The 27420-nt window shown below is 43.3% G+C and overlaps 4 protein-coding genes and 1 pseudogene across 6 annotated transcripts in view; 1 reads left to right on the forward strand and 4 right to left on the reverse strand.

Annotated features, from left to right (window-relative positions):
- Positions 1–11352: 11352 nt before the first annotated feature.
- On the reverse strand, positions 11353–13682 carry LOC134808528 (syncytin-1-like; annotated as a pseudogene).
- An 81-nt stretch (positions 13683–13763) lies between these two features.
- On the reverse strand, positions 13764–15320 carry LOC129137224 (uncharacterized). The gene is given in 2 exon segments (XM_063794952.1): positions 13764–14792; positions 14794–15320. Coding segments are annotated over 2 exon segments (1461 nt in total). The 5' UTR covers positions 15226–15320.
- An 8022-nt stretch (positions 15321–23342) lies between these two features.
- CCPG1 (cell cycle progression 1) overlaps positions 23343–27420 on the reverse strand; it is a 91705-nt gene continuing 87627 nt past the window's right edge. Inside the window, exon 11 of one of the 2 annotated variants that reach the window (XR_010151338.1) lies at positions 23343–24026. The gene's annotated coding sequence lies outside the window, so the exon portion shown is untranslated. Of the gene's footprint in view, positions 24027–26715; positions 26916–27420 lie in introns of those variants that run through there. The other variant, XR_010151336.1, reaches the window with a different exon arrangement.
- On the reverse strand, positions 23787–23951 carry PIGBOS1 (PIGB opposite strand 1). Its single transcript, XM_063794972.1, has one exon. It carries the CDS (start codon positions 23949–23951, stop codon positions 23787–23789), a length of 165 nt encoding a protein of 54 aa, XP_063651042.1.
- Positions 25201–27420, forward strand: part of PIGB (phosphatidylinositol glycan anchor biosynthesis class B) — a 36626-nt gene continuing 34406 nt past the window's right edge. For both annotated transcript variants that reach the window (XM_054667548.2, XM_054667549.2), the window contains exons 1-2: positions 25201–25563; positions 26426–26559. In XM_054667548.2, coding sequence (XP_054523523.1) covers positions 25401–25563; positions 26426–26559 — 297 coding nt within the window. In that variant the 5' untranslated portion in view covers positions 25201–25400. The remainder of the gene's footprint in view (positions 25564–26425; positions 26560–27420) is intronic.

Below are 27420 nucleotides of genomic sequence, written 5' to 3' on the forward strand. Positions count from 1 at the left end.
GAGACTCTGTCTCAAAAAAAAAAAAAAAAAAAGGGAAAAGGTAGCCTCATGTTCATGTCCAGAGGAATAGTCCTGGGAATCACTGATCAGCTAAAATCTGGGAAACCAATAATGCAGTAATTGCTAATGGCTGATATGGCACAGGGAAAGCCTGCCTTCAGCTTTCCCCACTCCTGTGGCCAGGCAGGGCTCTCACCAGGAGTATACCAGACAGGAGATCAGAAAACCTAGGATGGTGCTATGGCCCATTCATCACCCATTCATTCACTCATTCATCAAGTCAGGCACCCTATTAGTAAACAAGGTAAACTGGTCCCTGACCTCAGGACTTACTTGAGAGACCATCGAATAAGTAGGCAACTCCAGTAGTGAGATAAGAGCCTCAATAAAGGAAGTTAAAGAGTGTTATTGGAGCACAGATAAATGACACCAAATCAAGAGAAAGTTAAGGATAAACTTAGAATGAATGAGGGCAAGGGGCAAGGGAGAAGAGAATTCCAGGAAAAGGGAGCAGAGGGAAGGCCTGGAAGCAAAAGATAGCATTCAACACTGGAGCAACAGGAAGAGGTTCAGAAAAGCTGAAAGACTGAAAGCAATCAGAAAAGAAAATGGAGAAATAACAGAGGCTGTGCGGTGAATAACGCTGCAATGATGATCATGATCATAACTAACATTTCTTGATCATTTACTATGAGTCAGCCAATATGCTAATAGTTTTGACTACATCACCTCATACGTGTCTTACAACTACTTTATGAAGTAGGTACTATTCTTACCTCTGTATTACAGATGAGGAAACTGAGTCCTAAAGCGATTAAGCAGTCTGACCAAGATCATGCAGCTAATAAGTGGCACAGCCAGGCCTAAAACTCAGAACTCAAGTTTTTAATGGTTCTAAGAATGGGTCTGAGAGGTCAATTAGCACGCTGTAATCCAAGTGAGGGATAATAGCGATCTGATTACGGCAGTGGCCATAAGGATGGAGATGAATGGACATATTTGACATATTTAGGAGACTGAATCAAGAGGACTGGGATGTGGGGGTGTGAAAGAGAGGCAGGAGTCCATAGGGATGCCCAGTTTCTGGTTTGGGCAACAAGAAACCATTAAGCAACAGGAAGAAAACCTAGTTGCAACCAGGAGGAAGGGTGAAATAGGCCATAGTGATGAGTTTAGGACATTTCCATTTTGACACACTAGCACCAACAGAATATCCAAGTGAAGCTGTTTAGTATGTAGTCAAACAGGCCTATCTGAAGCACAGAAAACATGTGCTGTAGCTATTACCCAAAAGGTACTGGAAGGCATTAGAATCAATGAGCTAATCTAGAAAGTGAGCTGAGAGGGCAATAGGCTTGTTACAGAACCCAGATGAACACCCAGCATTTAAGGCATGAGCAATGGAAGTTCAAAAAGGAATCCAAAAAAAGAGTATCCAGAGAGGTAAGAAGAAAACAAGGAGAGTGTTATTACAGAAACTAAGTATACTGAACACATCTCGTGTGTCAGTTCAAAGTCATCTCTACGCCACTTCTTACTGCAGCCACAGGATCGATCACAGTATACCTCTTGCTTCCCACACTGGGGCTTTTCTGACACTGCTACTTGCAACATGGAGAGTTCTGCCTCCAGTTTTCCTAATAGAATTAAAGTTGATGGAATCAATAAGAATTCATGGATTTTAATACATAAATATAGATATATGTATGTGTATATGTATGTATTATCTAGCTCTGTCTGCTAAGCGGTCCTAGAAGCAATTATATCAAAGTAGCTACGAGTACACTTAGCACCTGGATGTTGATTTCTTAATATCCCTTTCCAACAAAAGGAACCAATTACATAATATTATATATGGAAAATCCTAAATAAAAAATCTATTAGTGCTAATAAATGAAATAAGCAAAGATGCAAGATACTAGATCAACACATAAAAATCAGTTGCATTTCAATGTATTAGAAATGAACAATTGAAAAGGAAACTTTAAAAGTTCCGTTTATAATAATATCAAAAAGAATAAAATACCTAGGCATAAATTTAACCAAGAAGGTGCAGGATTTATACATTGAAAACCACAAACCACTACTGAAAAAAAAAGAAAATCTAAATAAATGAAAAGACATGGCCAGGCGCGGTGGCTCACGCTTGTAATCCCAGCACTTTGGGAGGCTGAGGCGGGTGGATTACCTGAGGTCAGGAGTTTGAGACCAGCCTGGCCAACTTGGCGAAACCCGTCTCTACTAAAAATACAAAATTTAGCCGGGCGTGGTCGTGGGTGCCTGTAATCCCAGCTACTTGGGTGGTTGAGGCGGGAGAATTGCTTGAACCAGGGAGGTGGAGGTTGCAGTAAGCCGAGATCGTGCCACTACACTCCAGCTTGGGTGATGAGTGAAACTTCTCAGATAAAAAAAAAAGAAAAGAAAAGACATTTAATGTTCATGGAATCAAACACATAATATTGTGAAGATGGCTATATTCCCCAGATAGAGCTACAGATTCAACAACATTTTTGAAGAAATGGAAAAGCGTATGCTAAAATGCATATGAAATTGCAAAGGACCCAAAAATTTAAAAAGCTCATGCTTCCTGATTTCAAAATGTACTACAAAGGTATAGTAATTAAAAAAAAAAACCTATGGTATTGATATAAAGACATATAGATAAGTGGAATAGGCTTGAGAGTCTAGAAATAAAATTATGCATCTATAGTCAAGATCTTTCAATGGAGAAAGAAGTTTCCTCAGCAAATGGTACTGGGAGAACTGGATATCTACATGCAAAAGAATGAAACTGAGGCCTGGCGCGGTAGCTCACGCCTGTAATTTCAATACTTTGGGAGGCCAACATAGGTAGATCACTTGAGCTCAGGAATTCCAGACCCAACTGGGCAACATGGTGAAACCCCGTCTCTACTAAAAATAGAAAAATTAGCCAGACGTGGTGGCTTGCACCTGTAGTCCCAACTACTTGGGAAGCTGAGATGGGAGGATCGCTTGAGCCCAGGAGGCGGAGGTTGCAGTGAGCCAAGATCGTGCCACTACACACCAGCCTGGGCGACAGAACAAAACCCTGTCTCCGAAAAAAAAAAAAAAAAAAAAAAGGAAGAATAAGAAATTGGACTCTTACCAATACCATATATAAAATTACATGATACACAAAAATTAACTCAAAATGAATCAAATAGCTGAATATAAGAACTAAAACTCTAAAACTTTTAGAGGAAAACATAGGCATCAATCTTCATGACCCTGGGTTTGGCAATGATATTTCTTAGATTTGACACCAAAAACACAAGCAACAGAAGAAAAGAGTAGATTAATTAGACTTCACCAAATTTTTTGTAAATGGTGCATAAAAGCACACTATCAACAGAGTGAAAACACAACCTACAGAATGAGAGAAAATATTTGCAAATCATATATATCTGATAAAATTATAGTATCAGAATATATAAAGAGCTGTAACTACTCAACAACAAAAAGACATAACCCAATTAAAAAGTGGGCATATGAATACAATTGAATATACATTTCTCCAAAAAAGACATAAAAATGGCCAACTTCAAATGAAAAGATGTTTAATGTCATTAGTCATTAAGAAAATGTGAATCAAAATCACAATGAGCTGCCACTTCTAACTCACTAGGTTGGAAAGAAAGAAAAAGCAAGAGAAAGAGAAAGAAGGAAGGAGAAGGAAAGGGAGGGAGGAAAGAAGGGTGACTTGGCAAGGACATGGAGAAACTGGGAATGTAAAATAGTGCAATCACTTTGAAAAAGTTTGGTGAGTCTTCAAAAAGTTAAACAGATGACCTAGCAAGCCTATTCCTAGAACTATGCCTAAAAGAACTGAAAACAGGCATCCAAACAAATATTTAATACTTGTACATAAGTGTTCATAGCAGCATTATTTACAACAGCCCAGAACTGGAGACAAATGGCCACCAAGGAATGAATAAACAAAATGTGGCACATCCATATAATGGGATTTTATTCAGCCATAAAGAGGAATAAAGTATTGATACATGTTACAACATGGATGAACTTCAAAAACATTACACTAAGTGAAAGAAGTCAAACACAGAAGGTCACATATTGTATAATTCCACTTATATGAAACATCCACAGCAGGTAAATCCATAGAGACAGAAAGCAGACTAGTGGTTTCCAGAGGCTAGGGAGAGGGAGAAATGAGGTGTTGACTGCTTATTGCACACGAGGTTTCCTTCTGAGGTGATGAAACTGTCTTGGAACTAGATAGAAGTGGTATTTGCACAACATTGTGAATGTACGAAATGTCACAGAATTGTACACTTTAAAATGGCCAAGACTAATTTTTTGTGATGCAGATTTTGCTTCAATTTTTTTTTTTTTTTTAAAGAACCAATACTTTTTTTTTTTTTTTTTTTTTTGAGATAGAGTTTCACTCTTTCACCCAGGCTAGAGTGCAGCGGTGTGATCTCGGCTCACTGCAACCTCCGCCTTCCAGTTTCAAGCGATACTCCTGCCTCAGCCTCTCGAGTAGCTGGGACTACAGGCGCCCGCCACCATGCCCAGTTGTCTTTGTATTTTTAGTAGAGACGGGGTTCCACCATGTTGGCCAGGCTGGTCTCGAACTCCTGACCTTGGGATCCAACCACCTTGGCCTCCCAAAGTGCTGGGATTACAGGTGTGAGCCACCGTGCCCAGCCCCAGTACTTCTTGATTCAAAACTTGGTGTGGGGCCTGATGCGGTGGCTCACACCTGTAAGCCCAGCACTTTGGGAGGCCGAGGTGGGCAGTCAGGAGTTCCAGAACAGCCTGGCCAACAGGATGAAAACCCGTCTCTACTAAAAATACAAAAATTAGCTGGGCGTGGTGGCACATGCCTGTGGTCCCAGCTACTCGGGAGGCTGAGGCATGAGAATCACTTGAACCCGGGAGGCAGAGGTTCCAGTGAGCCTAGATGCCTAGATCATGCCACTGCACTCCAGCTTGGGCAATAGAGCAAGACTCCATCTCAAAAACAAAAAAACAAAGAAAAGCAAAACTTGGTCTGGGAAGGAAAAAGATGAGCCAGAAAGTAAAAGAGTGCTCAGAAAATGACAGTGACATGCAAAGGACACAGGATCCATCCTGAGGGAGGACTATTCCTCAGTTAAAGACTTATTTATTTTTAATTAGACTATAATTTTGCTTTTTTTTGGCACAATGGAGCATGCTGAGAGCCTGGAGCCTCTGATGACATATGGGTCTGAGGCCTGCTGCTGCCTATTCCCTACCCCCGGTCCCATGGTCCCTGCCCAGCTTTGCATTCCCTGCCTTGCTTCAGAGCAGTGACTGGGTCACCTTGGCTAGGGGAGGCCCACGTTTTGTCATCACCTTCCACCCTGGCAGAAACCTAGGTATGGATAGGTGCAGGAGGGTTCAGGGTTGGGCCCATATCCCAGGGCACTGTCAACCTAAAAAAAAGACATCAGAAAAAAATATTTCATAATATAATTATTTTATCTGGGAGTAAGCAAAAAGGATTATAACCTGGGATGCACAGTTATAGCAAGCCACAAATGCATCCAGAGAGGGGAGGGTAAAGGGAAGCCTTTATCGGTACAACAGAGAAGTTCATGTAAGCTACTTAGAAACAGTTTATTGGTACCAGAGGCTCAAAGCCAGAGTTACTAGTAGATCACTGGTAGAGAAGCCATTATCAGGCAAGCCTTCTTTTGAGATCATCTTATCTGAATTGCTGCAGTCCTAAAAAATGTCTAGTAAGAAATTGTGTCAAAGAAATATGTGCATGTGTGTGAAACATGCAAGCCGTGCAAAGCATAAGATGCATGAAGGACATGAGAGAATTTCTTGTGGGTTATTACCTGGAAACAGCTTTTAGCTGTAGACATGCAAGCATGAGCTCCTCTCCTTTGTGCTCTCCTAGCTCCAATTTGTCTGGGTCTGAGTAAAGTGGACTTTATCCTGTAACTGCAACTTTCATAGCACCATGGGGTGATCAAGAAGGTGGTTGTCCCCTCCCTAATCTGACAGTAGCACAGCACATTCTGCAGGCCATTCAGCTGGGGCCTCTTACCAGTGCCATCCAACAACTGAGAACAAACCAGCATGGAAGGTACAGTTCCCTGGGCATTGTCCATTTGCATCGACTGGAACAGCCAGTTTACGAGAAGAGGAAATTGGCTTCCTTGTCCCCACCCAGGGCCCTGCATTTTCATTTGTGCTGGGCCCCACAAATTACACAGCCAGCCCTGATAGTAGTAATGGATTTTAACCCACAAAATAGGAATCCATGAATCATGCTAGTACATCATTTTTGTATATTTCTACCAAATTGAATCTATGAAATAATAAAAAACCATCAACAAACCCAATTTAATAGACATTCTACAACACAGCAGGCCAGCATTCTTAAAAAATCCCAGTTGTGGCCAGGCACAGTGGCTCACGCCTGTAATCCCAGCACTTTTGGAGGCCGAGGTGGGCATATCATGAGGTCAGGAGATCGAGACCGTCCTGGCTAACACAGTGAAACCCCGTCTCTACTAAAAAAAATACAAAAAATTAGCTGGGCATGGTGGCGGGCAACTGTAGTCACAGCTACTTGAGAGGCTGAGGCAGGAGAATGGTGTGAACCCAGGAGGCAGAGCTTGCTGTCAGCCAAGAGTGCACCACTGCACTCCAGCCTGGATGACAGACCGAGACTCCGTCTCAAAAAAAAAAAAAAAAAAAAAGTCAGTTGTGGGCCGTATTGGGGAACCTGCCCTGATAGTCACGTAGGTTCTTTTCTATTTTCCCTAAGCATCGGCCAGCTTGAGAAATAAAGGGACAGAGTACAAAAGAGAGAAATTTTAAAGCTGGGCGACCGGGGGAGACATCACATGTCGGTAGGTTCCGTGATGCCCCACGAGCTGCAAAAACCAGCAAGTTTTTATTAGGGATTTTCAAAAGGGGAGGGAGTGTGTGAATAGGTGTGGGTCACAGACATCAAGTACTTCACAAAGTAATAGAATATCACAAGGCAAGTGGAGGCAGGGCGAGATCACAGGACCACAGGACTGGGGTGAAATTAAAATTGCTAACGAAGTTTCGGGCACCAGTGTCACTGATAACATCTTATAAGGAGACAGGGTTTTGAGAGCAACCAGTCTGACCAAAATTATTAGGCGGGAGTTTCTTCTTCCTAATAAGCCTGGGAGCGCTATGGGAGACTGGGGTCTATTTCACCCCTACAGTCTACAGGCCATAAAAGATGGGCACACCCAGGGGGGCCGTCTATAGACTTATACCCCCAGGTGCGTATTCTCTTTCCCAGGGATGTTCCTTGCTGAGAAAAAGAATTCAGCAATATTTCTCCCATTTGCTTTTGAAAGAAGAGAAATATGGCTCTGTTCTGCCTGGCTCACCAGCAGTCAGAGTTTAAGGTTATCGCTCTTATTCCCTGAACAATTGCTGTTATCCTGTTCTTTTTTCAAGGTGCCCAGATTTCATATTGTTCAAACACACATGCTGTATAATTTGTGCAGTTAATGCAATTATTACAGGGTCCTGAGGTGACATACATCCTCCTCAGCTGACAGGATTAAGAGATTAAAGTAAAGACAGGCATAGAAAATCACAATGGTATTGATTGGGGAAGTGGTAAGTGTCCATGAAATCATCACAATTTATGTTTAGAGATTGCAGTAAAGACAGGCACAAGAAATTATAAAAGTATTAATTTGGGGAACTAATAAATGTCCATAAAATCTTCACAATCCACGTTCTTCTGCCATGGCTTCAGCCGGTCCCTCCACTTGGGGCCCCTGACTTCCCGCAACAGGGCCAGCCACGGTGCCTCATGCCTGTAATCCCAGCACTCTGGGAGGCCAAGGTGGGTGAATCACCTGAGGTCAGGAGTTCAACACCAGCCTGGCCAACATGGCAAAACCCCGTCTCTACTAAAAATACAAAAATTAGCTGGGCATTGTGGCTCACACCTGTAATCCCAGCTACTCGGAAGGCTGAGGCAGGAGAATTGCTCCAACCCAGGAGGCTGAGTTGCAGTGAGCCAAGATCACACCACTGCACTCCAGCCTAGGTGACACAGTGAGAATCTGTCTCAAAAAAAAAAAAAAAAAGTCAGTTGTGAAAGGCAGTGACTGAGAAACTGGCTCCAGAATAAAGGAAACAAGAGACATGACAACTAAATTCAAATATGATTCTGGATTAGTTCTGGGACCAGAAAAAAACAAGTTTGTCTTATTCTAAAGGACATTAATGGGACTTGGGAGAATTTGGATGATACATGAAATTAGATAATAATGTTATAGCAATCCTAATTTCTTTTTTTTTTTTTTTTTTGAGACGGAGTCTCACTCTGTCACCCAGGCTGGAGTGCAATGGCGTGATCTCGGCTCACTGCAAGCTCCGCCTCCTGGGTTCATGCCATTCTTCTGCCTCAGCCTCCCGAGCAGCTGGGACTACAGGCGCCCGCCACCACACCCGGCTAATTTTTTGTATTTCTAGTAGAGATGGGGTTTTACCGTGTTAGCCAGGATGGTCTCGAGCTCCTGACCCTGTAATCCGCCCGCCTCGGCCTCCCAAAGTGCTGGGATTACAGGCATGAGCCACCGCGCCTGGCCAATCCTAATTTCTTGATCATTATATTGTGATTATGAAAGAAAGTATCTTTGTATTTAGGAATGAAATACTCAGGAACAAAAGGGCAACCTGCGTATGACTTACTCTCAAAGGATTCATGAAAATTATAATATGCTTGCGTGTGTGTATATATAAGTATGCATACACTGTCATGGGAAGCAAGTCGGGAGTGCAACCAGGGTGTCTTGACCCAGAGAGATCTGTGGTGATGGCAAAGAGATACGGTATTCTGAAAGGAAAGACAAAAGGGGTGTTTCTTGGTCAGGCTTCATGGCTCACACCTGTAATTTCAGCACTTTGGGAGGCTGAGGGGGGCAGATCACCTGAGGTCGGGAGTTTGAGACCAGCCTGACCAACATGGAGAAACCCCGTCTCTACTAAAAATACAAAATTAGCCAGGCATAGTGGTACCTGCCTGTAATCCCAGCTACTCAGGAGGCTGAGGCAAGAGAATCGCTTGAACCCGGGAGGTGGAGGTTGCAGTGAGCCGAGAGTGTGCCATTGCACCCCAGTCTGGGCAACAAGAGCGAAACTCTGTCTCCAAAAAAAAAATGGGGAGGGTGTTTCTTGACTTACATATAGTTTTCATAAAGGCAGGGGGCGAGGGCAGGATGGTAGGAAATCAAGAACTAGTGGATAGAAGGCTGATGTCAGTCTCTACAATGGAAATCATGGTCCCTCACAAGTTTACTGATCTAAGTCATTTCACAGACTTCATAGACTTAGAGCCCAGTGATTTAAATAGCTGTATCCACCCCTGGGGAAGGACTCTTCAATGCCACAAAAATATGCAATAACCATTCTCTTGCTCTTTTTCTCAAGAGACCCAAAGCCATTAACCAGGCAGATGTGCACTGGGGAAAGAAAAATACTCAGACTTTGATGGCCACTGGATACAGGCCCTAAGTTGACACTGGTACGAGCAGACTAGAAAATGCCACCGTGACCTTTCAGTTAAGAGTGGGAGTTCATGGAGGTTAAAGGATGAATGCAGCTTTGGACCAAACTAATCTAACAGGACCTTTGCAGGACTTTTTTCTCCTGGGCTCAAGCGATTCTCCTGCCTTAGCCTCCCGAATAGCTGGGATCACAGGCACAAACTACCACGCTCGGCTAATTTTTCTATTTTTGGTAGAGACGGGTTCACCATATTGGCCATTAAAATGTTATTTAAAATGACAATTTAAAAAATAGATGGATTGTAGACTACCACAAGAGCAAAAAAACACTGGTCTGCCTTAACTGCAGCTGCTAGTTTGGATGCAGTATCGTATTTTAATGACAGCTTTGAGATATAACTCATGCACAATAAAGTTCACCCCTTAAAAGTGTACAATTCAGTGGTTTGCATGCAGTGTCTTTATGACAGCTTTGAGATATAATTCACACACAATAAAGTTCACCCTTTAAAAGTGTATGATTTGGTGGTTTTTAATATATTCACAAAGTTATACATTGATCACCACTATCTACTTCCAGAACATTTTCATCACCCTAAAAATCTTTTTTTTTTTTTTTGAGGCGGAGTCTCACTGTTTCCCAGGCTGGAGTGCAGTGGCATGATCTTGGCTCACTGCATCCTCCAGCCCCCTGGGTTCAAGCAATTCTCCTCCCTCAACGTCCTGAGTAGCTGGGACTACAGGCGTGTGCCACCATACCTTGCTAATTTTTGTATTTTCAGTAGAGATAGGGTTTCACCGTGTTGGCCAGGCTGGTCTCGAACTCCTGACCTCATGTGATCCACCCACCTCTGCCTCCCAAAGCATTGGGATTATAGACATGAGCCACCATGCCCAGTTCATCACCCTAAAAATAATCCCCACAGCCGGGGGCAGTGGCCTGGCCAATATGGTGAACCTGTCTCTACCAAAAATAGAACAATTAGCTGACCATGGTAGTTTGTGCCTGTGATCCCACCTATTCGGGAGGTTAAGGCAGGAGAATCGCTTGAACCCGGGAGGCAAAGGTTGCAGTGAGTCAAGATCACACCACTGCACTCCAGCCTGGGTGACAGAGGGAGACTCTGTCTCAAAAAAAAAAAAAAAAAAGTCATCTCCACTAGTAATCATTCTCCATCCCCCCTTCATTCAACCCCTGTCAGCCACTAATCTACTTTCTGTCTCTAGACATTTACCTGTTCTAGACATGTCATACAAATGAAAACATACCAATAGGTGCCATCTTGTGCATGGCTTATTTCGTAATGTATTCTAATTTTTTCCATGTTATAGCACATACTTCATTTATCTTTTTGGCTGAATAATATTCCATTATACAGAAATACCACTTATTTATCCATTCATCAGTTAATGGACACTTGGGTTTTTTCCACTTTTTGGCTATTTTGAATAATGTGATGAACATTCATTTACCAGCTTTAGTGTGAACATATATATATATATATATATATATAGTGTGTGTGTATTTTGTTTGGTTTTGTTTTTGCAGTTGCAAGATTTCATAGAGTGAAAACAGAGCTCCCATACAAAGGGAGGGGACCCAAAGAGGGTAGCAGTTGCTGGCTGGAATGCCTGAGTTTATATCCCAATCATTGTCCTTCCCACTGTGCTCTCAGGCGATAGATGATTGGCTATTTCTTTTCCTCCTGTTTTTGCCTAATTAGCATTTTAGTGAGATCTCTTTACTACCTGATTGGTCAGGTGTGAGCTAAGTTGCAAGCCCCATGCTTAAAGGTGGATGCAGTCACCTTCCCAGCTAGGCTTAGGGATGCTTAGTCAGCCTAGGAAATCCAGCTAGTCCTGTCTCTCAGTCCCCACTCCACAGGAAAACCCAAGTGCTTTTGGGGAGGTTGGCCGACGACCATTCTAACTGCTTCCTGCTGAACTGGGGCATGGTAGGGGCTGTGCAGTTGAGATTTCCTCGGGAGAGGTGACTTTGATGTCATTAACATTGGAGCATGGGCTAGCAGGCTGGTCCAGGGGTCCGCGGTAGATCTTAGTCATGGACTGCATCTGGGGCTCCATTTGAAGAACCATTTGTAGCTTTACAGCTTCGATTCTGGAGAGACAAACTTAACAAGGAGGTTAAAGATACAGGGTCCAAAGAGGAGTAACAATATTATAGCTGCTAGAGGTCCCAAGAAGGGAAGAATCCAGAGCATCCATTGGCTGAGGAGGCCCCAAGTCCGGTGTTTTGAAGCTCCTCTGCTCTACGTTGTATTTGATCTTGAATTTAACTTTCTTGGTGACAATTCCAGATTGATTAACATAATAACAGCATTCTTCCCCTAAAAATAAACAGATTCCCCCTCTTTCAGTGGTTAGCAAGTCTAAAACTCTTCGATTTTGAAGGACTACTGCTGCTAGGAAGTTAAGTTGATCTTGCTCGGTGACCAGGGAATCGGCGACCCGTTCCATGTCACCATTTATTTCTTGAAATAATTTGTAGTAGAACTGAGTACAGGTTGTGATACTGCCAATGCCAGTACCTATTCCGCCTAGCACTCCTGCTCCAATAACAAAAGGAAGAATGGGTACTCTTTTGTTGCAGGGGTTAGGTATGACATGATTGTATGAATCTTGTTCAGTGTAGATGGTCACGGGGGCACTAAGAATGACAGGAAGCACATAGATTCTGAAGAGCCATTCAAACAACAATAGGCTGAGGTACCACAGACAAAAAATATTCCTGAGGGTAGGCAGACTATTCGTGGGGGGGAGTTACCCACCTGATGCATTGGGAGTTGGTTGTGTCTATCGTATTGCTAAATTTTACACAGGTGAGGTTTGAGGTATGGGTTATTTCCAGATTGGAAACAAGAGGTCCTACTAAAACGGAAGGGGTGTTTATTTATGTGTTGAAGTTGTTCCCTTGTTCAGGTACAGGGATTGAAATGTATGGCCTGAAGTGCAGAGGGAGGCACATCCAACAGTTAGTAGGGTTTTGGGCCGAGACCTCATGAAACCCAGTGAGGGTGGTATTAAATAGGCTTACCAGGCGAGTATGGGTACGGAGGGTTTCATGTGGTTTTGAGAGATCTAGTCCTTTGTAGGGGCTAGGCGTGCTATGTACTCAGGTCAGTTGGGAGATTACTTCCTTTACGTGTTTTTCTCTTGCCTGATCTTGAACTCCACCCCTATCAGACATACCAGTATGGGTGAACTAAGTCCAACAGACAGTGGCTCCAAGTCCTCCAGGACAACTAGGATTAATCATTTTCCCTGTCCAATAATGAGTATTTGCATGCATGCAAAGAGTGGCAGAGTTATAGCAGTTGTGGGGCATATGGGTCTGGGCGGTGAAGGCGGGGTTTCCCTTAGATAAACTCCTATACGATGGGGCATCAATATGTCTGGGACGCCGCATTCTCCATAGAAACGCTTGGTAAGGGGAGCTACTGGTCGTACAGTGGCATGGAGAGGGTGCAGTGAGACTGAAAGGTGGTGAGAGAACAGTAATGAGAAAAATATGATAAGGGAGGGCCATGGGGATTTACGATTTTAGTTACTTTCCTCATGGTTGTTGCTTGAAGAGCAGGCACAGATCCTCTAGAGGTTCAAAGAAATAGCTAGCGTTGTCTCCTGGATTTTCGGGTTCCTTCGGCAGTATCCAGGGTTTGACTCGAGTGTGATGTATCCAAGACTCCACTCCAGCCACTTTAACAGCAGTTGGGATAGATAAAATGACTGGGTAGGGTCCTCCCCAGGATGTGTCTAGGGATGGGGAATTAGAGGGAAGGGACTTGACTAATACCATGTCACCAGGGTGGAATATTTCTTTTCCCTCCTCTCGGGGACAGGCTCCTTGTAATGTTTTAAGAACTTGTTGATATTTGGCTAAGGAGGTGATGTCTGCAACTAAGTTGGCCATCTCTTGGTCAAGCAGAAGGTCATTGGTTAGGAAGGACCATCCATACAGCATTCTGTATGGGCTAAGTCCTGCTTTTTGGGGAGAGTTTTGGATTCTTAGTAAGGCTATAGACAACAGAGCAGACCATGCGAGGTGGGTTTCCTGGGTTAGCTTGCTTAGATGTCGTTTGAGTGTTTCATTTTCTCAACCTTCCCTGAGGATTGTGGCCTCCAGGTGCAGTGTAAGTGATATTCTATACCTAACGCCTGGGATACTCCCCGGGTTACTGTAGCCTTGAAAGCAGGACCATTGTCACTCTGTAAGCCTCAGGGAAGTCCGAATCTGGGAATTACTTCATGAACTAGTGCCTTTATTACCTCTTGGAACTTTTCTGTCCTACAGGGGAAGGCCTCTGCCCAACCAGTGAAAGTATCTACCCAGACTAGTAGACACTGAAATCCCTGCGATTTTGGCATGTGGATAAAATCTAGTTGCCAGTCTTCTCTTGGGTAATTGCCTGTTCTTTTTTCTCCTGAAGGAGCTTGGCGATAAGGCAGGGGATTATTTCTTTGGCACACTTCACAGGCCCTGACTATCTGCTTGATAGTTTTGAAAAGGCCTGGTCCAGTAAATAATGATTTGGCTATCTGATGGGTGCTATCAATGCCTAAGTGAAAGGTTTGCTGAAGGGTTTTAAGTAATTTCCATTGGTTAGCTGCCGGCAAAAGTATTTTTCCTTCTTCAGTGGCTAGCCATCCTGAGGGGAGGAAACTATGTCCTCGTGAGGTTCCCCATTCTATTTCTTCTTCTGAGTACTGGGGCTTGGTTTCCCGGAGGGGATTACCCCATACTAGGGGTCCTTTTATAAGCATTTCTAACGGAGGGTCCTGCCTTGCGGCTCTTTTGGCTTCAATATCCTCTTGGCGGTTCCCTTCTATTTCCCTTTCCTTTCCTTTCTGATGACCCTGGCAGTGTAAGACTGTCACTTCTTTAGGTTTCTGTACAGCCAATAATAATCTCCTAATGGCTTCCTGATGTTTGATAGGTGTTCCCTCAGAAATTAGGAATTCCCCTTCTCTCCATATTGCTGCATGGGCATGGAGGACTAGGTAAGCATACTTAGAATCTGTATATATATTTACCCTTTTTCCTTCTCCTAATTCTAGTGCCCGAGTGAGGGCTATTAGTTCTGCCAGCTGAGCACTAGTTCCCGGAGTGAGATTACTTTCAAGTATTCCATTATCACTGACCACTGCATACCCTGCTTTTTGAAGTCCTTTTTCTACAAAGGAACTTCCATCAGTATACAAGTTGAGGTCAGGATCAGTCAAGGGAACCTCTAAAGGGTCCCCCTCAAGCGGTGTAGGTTTGAGCAATTACTTGTTGACAGTTATGTTCTATCTTTTCTTCATTGTCCGGAAGAAATGGGGCTGGGTTAAGAGTTGCACAAATGCGCAGTCGCAGCACTGGCCCTTCAAGTAATACAGCCTGATATTTAAGTAAATGGTTGTCTGACAGCCACAAGTCTCCTTTAGCAGTGAGTATGCCGTTCACATCATGAGATGACCACACAGTAAAATCTCTTCCCTGTATTATTTTAACTGCTTCAGATACTAAGACTGCTACTGCTGCCACTACCCATAAACAATGAGGCCAACCCTTTGCCACTACATCAATTTCCTTATTCAGGTATGCCACGGGTTGCAAGCTCGTCCCTCGGACCTGTGTAAGGACTCCTAGAGCTATTCCTGGTTTTTTTATGACATATAAAGAAAAGTCTTGCCCCATCAGCAAGCTTAACACTGGGGCTTGGGTTAGGGCCTTCTTTAGGGCCTGGAAAGCCGCTTCTGCTTCAGGTGTCCATCTTACTAAATGGGTATTGACTTTCCAAGTTTCCTTAATTAGTGTATACAATGGTCTATTTCACCGTACCTGGGAATCCATATTCGACAGAAACCTGTTATGCCAAGGAACCCTCTTAGTTGCTTTAGAGTTTTGGGATGAGGATAAGCCAGTATAGGCTGGATATGTTCCTCACTGAGGGCCCTGGTGCCTTTGGATAATTTTAGCCCTAAGTATTAAACCTGCTGAGAGCAGAGCTGAACTTTTGGTTTGGAAACCTTGTAGTCACAGGCAGGAAGGAAATTTAAGAGTGCTTGGGTGGCTTGATGGCACAAGGTTTCTGAATGGGCAGCTAAAAGTAAATCATCCATGTACCAAAGGACAAGAGTGTCCAGGTATGAGAACTGGCTTAAGTCTCGGGTTAATGCCTGGCCAAATAGATGGGAGCTATCCCTGAACCCTTGGGGTAAAACAGTCCAGGTGAGTTGAGATGTTGGGTTCGAAGGATCTTCAAAGGCAAACAAGAATTGAGAGTCAGGATGTACAGGGATACAGAAAAAGGCATCCTTAAGGTCCAGGACTGTAAACCACTCTGCTTCCTCTGGTATTTGGGAAAGCAGAGTATAAGGGTTAGGTACAGCTGGGTATAGATGGACAATGGCCTCATTGATAATCCTGAAATCTTGCACTAACCTCCACTGTCCATTGGGTTTCTGTACTCCTAAAATTGGAGTATTGCACGGGCTACTGCACGGTTTTACTAGGCCTTGGGCTTTTAGGTCCTTAACAATTTTTTGGAGTCCTTGTTGGGCCTCGAGTCTAAGGGGGTACTGCCTTTGGTAGGGAAAGGAGGCAGAATCCTTTAGTTTAACTCGAACAGGACGGGCATTCTTTGCTCGTCCATATTGTCCTTCTGTTACCCAGATTTCAAGCAGGGTACAACAAACAGGTGTTCCTTCTCCTATGTTCAGGTGTATAATGGCCCCTGTTTTTGCTAGAATGTCTCTCCCTAACAAGGGTGTGGCAATTTCAGGCATAATTAGAAAAGCATGTGAAAAGAGTAAAGTTCTCCAGTCACAACTTAGTGGCTGAGAGAAGTATCTAGTGACTGGCTGTCCTAGGACCCCTCAGATAGTGACAGATCTGGAGGACGGTTGTCCAGGACAGAAGAGTAAGACTGAGAAGGCCACGCCAGTGTCCAGGAGACAGTTAACCTCCTGGCCCTCAATGGTCAAGCACACCTGGGGCTCTGTGAGGGTGATGGCATGGGCTGGCATTTGCCCCGGGCACCCTCAGTCCTGCTGCTGGATCATCTGGCTAGTGGCTTCTGACTCAGAGGACCTTCATCCCCTGGGGCAGTGGGCCTTCCAGTGATTCCCTTGACATAAGGGGCATGGGGCGGCTTATTTCTACTTAGACAATCTTTTTTAAAGTGTCCTTGTAGACCGCACTGAAAGCAAACCCTATTAGGCATTCAACTTGCCCAGCTTTTCCCTTTTCCAGAGCCTCCAAAGTCTGCTTGCCTGAGGGCCATGACTAAAGCAGTGACCTTTTTTAAAATCCCATTTGTCCCATTCCTCCTGCTCCTCCTGATCTCTATTATAAAAAACCGAGGTTGCCAAGTTCAATAGGTTTTCTAAGTTTTGCTCCGGGCCTAAGGCGGACTTTTGAAGTTTCTTTCTAATGTCTGCAGCTGACTGAGTGATAAACTTATCCTCTAAGATTAGTTGGCCTTCAATATAATCAGGTGACAGAGAGGTATGCTTCCTCAATGCCTCCCTTAGTCTCACCAGAAAGGCGGTAGGATTTTCTTCCTTTCCCTGTGTTATAGTGGACATCATTGCCAATAATTCATAAGCTTCTTCCTAGGTTTCCTTAGTCCTTCTAATACGCAGGTTAGCAAATGTCTGCGGCACCAATCTCCATATCCTGATTCTGTGTCCCAGTGAGGGTCTACACTGGGAACTGACTGCTGGCCTGTGGGGAATTTTTCTCTTTCCTCTGTTGTCATCCTATCACTGACCTGATTGAGATACCAGAGATCGCCAAACTCTCGGGCTGCAGTTATGGCGGCACTTCTCTCATTTGGGATTAGTATCTGATTTAGCAGTAACATTGTTATCTCTCCATGTCAGATCAAAGGACTGTCCTAACCCTTGTAAAACCTCAATATAGCCATCAGGGTTATGTGAGAATTTACCTAGGTCTATTTTAATTTGCTTTAAGTCTGAGAGAGAAAAAGGTACACGCACTCTGGCTGGGCCGAATTCTCCTCCCACTGCTTGGAGTGGGCATAATCGGGGAAAATTGCACTCTGTGGTTCGTTGTTTACCCCTTTGTCTATCTCCTTTTGGACAGTTTTGGTTGAAGTGGGGGTCCTTATTAGTTGGGGAAGGAGTCGAGGGGACGCTGGGGTAGGGAGGTAGACTCTGAGGGCTTCCTATAGGGCATAAATCACACTTTTTACATAATTGTGAGTTGTCTCTTAATGAAAAGAAAGTTTGTACATATGGCACTTCACTCCTTATGCCTTCTTTTCTACAAAAGAGCTCTAGCTGTAAGCTAGTGTTATAATTTATACTTCCCTCAGGAGGCCAGGTTTCTCCCCCTTGAAGAGGATATCGTGGCCAGGTGGTACTGCAGAAGAATATAAGTCGTTTCTTTCTTAGCGTGTGAGAGTCCAGTTGGTCCCAATTCTCCAGAATACATCTCAGGGGCGTTTCTGCCTTGGGGGGAACGTTTCCCATTGCTTTGGAGATCCCTTCGTGGTCACCAAATGTTACTGGGGGTCCTTATTCCCAGAGCTCCCAAGATAGTGGCAGGCTGCTTCCAAGACGGTGGCAAGCCTCGTGTTCTCTGACCTGGGGTTCTTGGCCTCACGGATTCCAAGCAATGGAATCTTGGGCCATGCGGTGAGTGTTATAGCTCTATTAGAAGCCGTGGGTCACGGAAGAGAACCGTGGAACCCAGTGACTAGTGTTCAGCTCAATTAGGACGAACCCAGGCTCTTAGCCGTGCAGGAACAATGGCAAGCCTTCAGTCCGATCAGGAGTGGCAATGGGCGCCTCGCTGGATCAGGAGCACAGCAGACACCCTGCTGGATCCGGAGGGATGGAAGTCAGCGGCGGGTCTGCGACAGCGGCAAACAACAGGGGTGGATGGCGAGCAAAAGCTCAGCTGGAGCCGTAACAAATATAGACCAGAAGACTGCAGATGCAAGACTTAATAGAGTGAAAACAGAGCTCCCATACAAAGGGAGGGGACCCAAAGAGGGTAGCCCTGAACATATATTTTCAATTATCTTGGGCATATGCCTGTAAGGGGAATTGCTAGGCCATATAGTAGCTCTACGTTTAACCATTTGAAGAACTGCCAAACTTTCCCAAAGTGACTGCACCATTTTACTTTCCAACCAGTAGTGTATGAAGCTTCCAATTGTTTCACATCCTCACCAGCACTTGTAATTTTCCATCTTTTTGACTGCAGTCATCCTAGTGAACATGAAATGGTAACTCAGTGTGGTTTTGATTTCAACGAATGCAATATCTTCACCAGGAAAAAAAAAAAACTCAGCCTCTGGCACTTGGTATGTAACAACTAAACTGGCATCCTTTTCAAAAGGGGGATCAAAAGCAGCTTACTTTAACTTGATGTGTTAGGATTATTCCTCAAATGTAATAACATTATGTATTCCTGTCACGTGACTTGACTGTGCATCCTATGAGAAGAGTCCATGTCCCTTGCCTTGATGACTTTAGGCTTGAGCATGTGACATGCTCTAAGACAAAATATGAGAAGATGTGATAATGTGCCACAATTGAGCGGAAACTTACAACTGCTCTCCATCTCTCTCTCTCTCCTACACTCTGTCATAGCCCTGACAGAGGCTGCTCCTTGAGCCCCGGTCCCAGAATGAGAAGACACAAACAACAGAATTCCAGTCTAGAGCTAAGCAAAGCCAAACCTCTTACCCAGCAGACATTTGGTATTTAAATTAAAATTTTTATAACTACTTTTAAGTGCATAGGAAAAAATCTTGCCAAGCACAGTGGCTGACGCCTAGAATCCTAGTGCTTTGGGAGGCCAAGGGAAGAAGCTCACTTAAGTCCAGGGGATTAAGACCAGACTAGGCCACAGAGTGAGACCCCATTTCTACAAAGATTTGTTTTAAATAAGCCAGATGTAGTTGTGTACAACTATAGTCGATGAGACGAGCGGAATCACGTGAGCCCAGGAGTTCAAGGTTATAGCGAGCAATGATGATACTACACTCAAGCCTGGGTGACAGAGAGAGACCCTATCTCTTTAAAAACAAAAAACAAAAAGAAAACCTCAAAAGATCACACTAAATTGTTAAAGGTACTGAATAAATCCATTTATACAACAATAATTTTCACTTTTCACTTTGTTCATTTTGTAATATTAGAATGCTTTAAGGAACATATAGTACTTTTGTAATTTCTTCATTTTCTATTTTTAAAAATTACCTATGCTAGGCCAGGCGCAGTGGCTCACGCTTGTAATCTCAGCACTATGGGAGGCCAAGGCAGGGGTATCACTTCAGGTCAGGAGTTGAAGAGCAGCCTGGCCAATAGGGTGAAACCCCGTCTCCACTAAAAATACAAAAATTACTTCGGGAAGCCGAGGCGGGCGGATCACGAGGTCAGGAGATCAAGACCATCCTGGCTGACATGGTGAAGCCCTGTCTCTACTAAAAATACAAAAACTTAGCCGGCAGTGGTGGCAAGCACCTGTGGTCCCAGCTACTCAGGAGGCTGAGGCAGGAGAATGGTGTGAACCCAGAAGGTGGAGGTTGCAGTGAGCTGACATCGTGCCACTGCACTCCAGCTTGGGCAACAGAGCGAGACTCCGTCTCAATAAATAAATAAATAAACCGGGTGTGGTAGCAGGCACCTGTAATCCCAGCTGCTCGGGAGGCTGAGGCAGGAGAATCACTTGAACCTGGGTGGGAGAGGTTACAGTGAGCCAAAATCACGCCATTGCACTCCAGCCTGGGCATCACAGCGAGACTGTATCTCAAAAAAAAAAAAAAAAAAATTACCTATGCTGGTCTCCACCTAACATAGCTGAGATTAAATTATAATGAATTTACATTTTAAGAAAAAGGATATCAATATAAAAACATGTTGATTTAGATAAAGAACTTTGCACATATGTGATTACATTTATAGATCTCATTGAAAACACAAACTTAATGGAAGCATTCCCTTTGAAAACCGGCATAAGGATGCTCTCTGTCACTATTCATATTCAACACAGTATTGGAAGTACCGGCCAGGGAATCAGGCAAGAGAAAGAAAGAAAGGGTATTCAAATAGGAAGAGAGGAAGTCAAATTGTCTCTTTGCAGATGACATGATTGTGTATTTAGAAAACCCCACTGTCTCCATCCAAAAACTCCTTAAGCTGATAAGCAACTTCAGCAAAGTCTCAGGATACAAAATCAATGTGCAAAAATCACAAGCGTTCCTATACACCCTTAACAGACAAACAGCCAAATCATGAGTGAACTCCTATTCACAATTGCTACAAACAGAATAAAATGCTTAGGGATACAACTTACAAGGGATGTGAAGGACCTCTTCAAGGAGAACTACAAACCACTGCTCAAGGAAATAAGAGAGGACACAAACAAATGGAAAAACATTCCATGCTCATGGATAGGAAGAATCAATCATGAAAATGGCCATACTGCCCAAAGTAATTTATAGATTCAATGCTATTACCATCAAGCTACCAATGACTTTCTTCACAGAATTAGAAAAAAATACTTTAACTTTCATGTAGAACCAAAAAAGAGCCCATATAGCCAAGGCAACCCCAAGCAAAAAGAACAAAGCTGGAGGCATCAAGCTACCTGACTTCAAACTATACAAAAAGGCTATGGTAACCAAAACACCATGGTACTGGTACCAAAATAGAGACATAGACAAATGGAACAGAACAGAACTCAGAAATAACACCATACATCTACAACCATCTGATCTTTGACAAACCTGAGAAAAACAAGCAATGGGGAAAGGATTCCCTATTTAATAAATGGTGCTGGGAAAACTGGCTAGCCATATGCAGAAAACAGAAACTGGACCCCTTCCTTACACCTTATACAAAAATTAACTCAAGATGGACTAATAACTTAAATGGAAAACCTAAAACCATAAAAAGTCTAGAAGAAAACCTAGGCAATACCATTCAGGACATAGGCATGGGCAAAGACTTCATGACAAGGCCACCAAAAAGCAATTGCAACAAAAGCCAAAATCGACAAATGGGATCTAATTAAAGAGCTTCTGCCTAGCAAAAGAAACTAGCATCAGAGTGAATAGGCAACCTACAGAATGGGAGAAAATTTTTGTAATCTATCCATCTGACAAAGGGCTAATATCCAGAATCTACAAGGGACTTAAACAAATTTACAAGAAAAAAACAACCCCATCAAAAAGTGAGTGAAGGATATGAACAGACACTTCTCAAAAGAAGACATTTACGCAGTCAACAAACTTATGAAAAAAAGCTCATCATCACTTGTCATTAGAGAAATGCAAATCAAAACCACAATGAGATACCATCTCATGCCAGTTAGAATGGTGATCATTAAAAAGTCAGGAAACAACAGATGCTGGTGAGGCTGTGGAGAAATACGAACGCTTTTACACTGTTGGTGGGAGTGTAAATTAGTTCAACCATTGTGAAGACAGTGTGGCGATTCCTCAAGGATCTAGAACCAGAAATGCCATTTGACCCAGCAATCCCATTACTGGGTATATACCCAAAGGATTACAAATCATTCTACTATAAAGACACATGCACGGCCAGGCGCGGTGGCTCATGCCTATAATCCCGGCACTTTGGGAGGCCGAAGCGGGCGGATCACGAGGTCAGCAGATTGAAACTATCCTGGCCAAAATGGTGAAACCCCATCTCTACTAAAAATACAAACATTAGCTAGGTGTGGTGGTGCACACATGTAGTCCCAGCTACTAGGTAGGCTGAGGCAGAATTGCTTGAACCTGGGAGGCGGAGGCAGAGGTTGCAGCAAGCCAATATTGCGCCACTACGCTCCAGCCTGGGCAACAGAGCCAGACTCCGTCTCAAAAAAAAAAAAAAAAAAGAATTTATGTACTTTGTAGGGACATGGATGAAGCTGGAAACCATCATTCTCAGCAAACTAACTAACACAGGAACAGAAAACCAAACACCACATGTTCTCACTCATAAGTGAGAGCTGAACAATGACAATACATGGACACAGGGAGGGGAACATCACACACTGGGGCCTGTCGGGGGCGGGTGGGGGGCAAGGGGAGGGAGAGCATTAGGACAAATACCTAATGCATGCAGGGCTTAAAACCTAGATGACGGGTTGACAGGTGCAGCAAACACCATGGCACATGTATATCTATGTTACAAACCTGCACATTCAGCACATGTATCCCAGAACTTAAAAAAAAAAAAAGGAGAAAAAAAGAAAATACAAACTTAACGTTAGAGTAAAAAGTAATACCAATTCTTAGTAACTTCAAAAAAAATTTTAACTATATGAATAATAGCTTCATAATAAATTAACTACTCTCTTAACACCATTATTAATGCAAATTTGCTTAGTGGATTAAAAAACATCTGTGTCATATCTGCCATCCTCTCAAACAACATCTACCTTCTCTAAAACCTCAATTTGATCTGAGCCATCCCAATTCTCAACTACTCCTCCACACTGCCTGAGATGAAAAACGGCTGGGATTGAATGACTGCCAAAATATATTAAACCAATCTAACTGCAGGGTAACGGAGTGGATTTCTGCCTGAGGTAGTTTAAGTTGGTTCACATATCTACAAACACTATTGCAAACACCCTTCCCAATTATTATATACACACTGAGACTGGCACCCCATGATACTGCATATGCTGAATTCCTAGAAAAATAAACCTCAAGTAGAAAATATTCCTGAAATACTCACTTTTGTTTAAAAGGAAATTACTTATCTGTCCTGGTAAAAAGACATAAAATGACAAATATACAATAAACATTAAAATGAACAGTGTTAGGTTAAAAAATCATTATCCATGATTTATTTTTAAGTACATCTATGTTTTTGCTAGATTCGAGTTAACATAATTAAATGGAACTTTAAGCAATTATTACGGTTCATCTCCATGAGGTATTTGTGGTTTTTTTTGCTTTTTGTTTTTTTAGATGGAGTCTCGCTCTGTCACCCAGGCTGGAGTGCAGCAGCGTGATCTTGACTCACTGCCACCTCTGCCTCCCAGGTTCAAGTGATGCTCCTGCCTCAGCCTCCCAAGTAGCTGGGATTACAGGCGCATGCCACCAAGCCTGGCTGATTTTTGTATTTTTAGTAGAGACAGGGTTTCACCATGTTGGTCAGGCTGGTCTTGAACTCCTGACCACCTGATCCACCCGCCTCGGCCTCCCAAAGTGCTGGGATTACAGGCGTGAGCCACTGCGCCCGGCCTAACTCCATGTAGTATTAACTTTTCTTCTCTTCTGATTCTTGTACCAACTGCACCTTTTCTTTTAATTCCTTCTGATCTTTGGCATACTGTTCAAATACTGGTTGAAAAATATATACTCCTCCAGCAATTCCAAGGACAGTGGCAAAAAGCAGTTGTGCAAAAGTCAATCTCCTAAACATTGCTGCAACAAATACAGCTCAAGGAAAAGCTGGTTTTGGAAAGTCACACTCCACACCCAGGAAATCTCTTCAAATCTGTATACAAAAATGGAAAGCAAAGCCATCACTTAGTACAATGTCCTTTTAAAAGATGTCACTACTTTGCACTGGAGTGAACAATATTTTTATAATATGTTACTAATTAAAACAAGAATATAAATACATAAGAAGTACAGGAAGTGAATTAGGGAAGGGTATAAGACAAAACTAAAACCTTTTCTATTACAGAATGTTCTCAATGGTTTTAAATGCATACTTTTTCTTTTTTTTTTTTTTTTGAGACGGAGTCTCGCTCTGTCGCCCAGGCTGGAGTGCAATGGTGCAATCTCGGCTCACTGCAAGCTCCGCCTCCTCGGTTAACGCCATTCTCCTACTTCAGCCTCCCGAGAAGCTGGGACTACAGGCGCGTGTCACCACACCCGGCTAATTTTTCGTATTTTTTGTAGAGACGGGGTTTCACCGTGTTAGCCAGGATGGTCTCGATCCTCTGACCTCCTGATCCGCCCGCCTTGGCCTCCCAAAGTGCTGGGAATACAGGCGTGAGCCACCGCGCCCGGCCTGGTTTTACTTTTAACAAGAGGAGTGGGCCGCACGCGGTGGCTCACGCCTGTAATCCCAACACTTTGGGAGGCCGAGGCGGGCGGATCACGAGGTCGAGTTCCAGACCAGCCAGGCCAATATGGTGAAACCCCGTCTCTACAAAAAAATACAAAAATTGGCCAGGCGTGGTGGCGCGCCTGTAGTCCCAGCTACTTGGGAGCTGAGGCAGGAAAATCACTGGAACCCGGGAGGCAGAAGTTGCAGTGAGCCCAGATCGCGCCACTGCACTCCAGCCTGGACTACAAGAGCGAAACTCCGTCTCAAAAAAAACAAAAAAAAAAAAACAAAAAAAAAACCTAACAACAGCAACAACAACAAAAAAAATAGGAACCATTCAGCCTGTTTCCACATCTGTACAACAAGCTAAATCATCCCTACCCTGCCTACCTCGTTGAACAGGCATTTTTTGTGAGAGCAACGAACCTGAAATGTTAACACCAACACTGACGTCTACAATTACCGTTACCGTTTTTAATAACCACTCAGGCACCTCCGACTGTTCTGCGCCTGCTCCACGTCACTAAACTCGCTACCGCCTGCTCCCCTCCAGAGACCGGGGGCCTTCCAGCAGTTTTCGGACCCCCGAGCACAGAGACCGCCAAGCCAAAGGCGAGTAGCAATTCCTCGGTTCGGAAACGGCGAAAGGAAACCGCAAGGGGGCCACCACGTCGGGTGGGAGCTACGAAGTTGCCCGTTCCCGGTTACTTCCGGGCTTGCGAGCGACGACTGCTCTCAAAGGCCAAACTTAATGGATGGACGAGCAGCGCGCTACTGCAGCTTTCTTCCGCCTTAGGAAGGTGGCGGCCGGGGATGAGGAGGCCCCTAAGCAAGTGCGGAATGGAGCCGGGGGGCGGAGATGCCAGCCTCACTTTGCATGGTCTCCAGAACCGCTCCCACGGCAAGATAAAGCTGCGAAAGAGAAAGTCTACCTTGTACTTCAACACCCAGGAGAAGAGCGCCAGGCGCCGCGGGGGTGAGTGAGGGGACACTGTCTGGAGAGCTCCTGCCCCCATCTAAAAGGAGCCCCCTCTATTTCATTACCAGCCAGTTGCCCGTTGAGCTCTGTGTTGCCAGATCTTAACGAGTTTTGAAATGCTGGGAAATGCTGGAAACACAGATTTTAATATAAATTCTGATTTTTAAATGTTGGCAACTAAATTCAATTTTTTAAAAAATACTCTGTATTTGGCCGACAGGCTGTCCATTTGTGGTCAAGAGCAGGACTTTGGAGACAGCAGACAGACCCGGGTTTGAATCCTGATAAGTAATTTACAACTTTATTTGGACAAGGCAGTTTAATTTCTGGGCCTCAATTTGCTCGTCTGTAAAATGGGGCTAATAATACCTATCCCATAATATTGTTTGGAGGATTAAGTGAGATGCATGTGAAGAAATTAACACAGTGCCTGGCATATATAATAGTAATCATCAATATATATGTACAGAGGACCATTTTATATTGCACATATACAAAGGGCTGCTTCCCAAATTAGTAATTTGTTAGCTGGTTTCTTTCATTAGATACACACATAGTATGACCTAATTAATTAGCCTAAGGCCTTAGTTAACCCACTCTTTTTTTTTTATTTATTTTAATATTATCTTTACACAATAAGTTGCAAGAAAAGTTGGTTAAACTAAAAGAGTGGCAGTCACCCAGTGATGACGCTGTGGTGCTTGTATAACCAACCAGGTTGGCTTTAAGAATGGTGTGGAGGGGCCAGAGGTCACTACTGTGCCTTACAAGGAGCCAACCAGAGCAGCAGATTTTAAGTTTTGCAAGTGGAACTGCCTGACTTTTGTGCCACTATTACCTGTTTTGTTCTGTTTTTCAGATCTTCTTGGAGAAAATATTTATCTGCTCTTGTTTACCATAGCTTTACGAATATTAAACTGCTTTTTAGTGCAGACAAGTTTTGTTCCAGATGAATACTGGCAGTCTCTTGAAGTTTCACATCACATGGTTTTCAAATATCCTTTGTCGTTTCTTTTCCAGACTATGAGTGTGTATTCATCTTGGAAATTGTGCTCAGTTTCTTTTAGAGTAGTCCCCCTTGCTCCCTCGTCTTCAGTAGATAGTTTCCAAAATCCCTAGTGGATGCTTGAAACTGTAGACAGTACCAAACTCTATATATATTGTTTTTATATATGTAAAAAATACACACACGCTTATGATAAAGTTTATACAAATTAGGTACAGTAAGAGATTAACAGTATTAAAATATAACAAGTATAACACAATACTATAATAAAAGTTATGTGAACTTTTATGTGGTCTCTCTCAAAATATCTTCATATTTTCAGACAGTGGTTGACTCTGGGCAACTGAAACATGGAAAGAGAAACCACAGATAAGGGGGGACTACTATACATATTTTCAGTTTTCCGTATTTTCCCCAAATAATTTTAACTCATCAAAGTATACCATTATTTTATACAAATATTTCTCCTGTATCTTTCTTTTATGTTAATATACTTGACACAGCCGTTAGCATACATTCCCACAGTACTTAGCACTTGGAGGATACAGAGAAAGTAAAAAACACATTACTGCCTTGAAGAAGTTAAGAGTTTAGTTGGCCAATTGAATTTTTAATGCAAATATCCAGTATAAAATGCTGTTTTAAGACTGCCACAAAATAAAATATTGTTTTATAAATGGAAATGAAAATAGATTTTGCCAGGTGAAGTGGTGTGCACCTGTAGAGGCAGGACCACTTGAGCCCAAGTTTGAGACCAGCCTGGGCAAGAGAGTGAGACCCCATCTTAAAAAAAAAAAAAAAAAAAACACGGAAATAGGTTTCAATATTATTGGACATTTACTCCTTAA

This window comes from Pan troglodytes, chromosome 16 (genome assembly GCF_028858775.2).
Source record: "Pan troglodytes isolate AG18354 chromosome 16, NHGRI_mPanTro3-v2.0_pri, whole genome shotgun sequence".
Classification (NCBI taxonomy): domain Eukaryota; kingdom Metazoa; phylum Chordata; class Mammalia; order Primates; family Hominidae; genus Pan; species Pan troglodytes.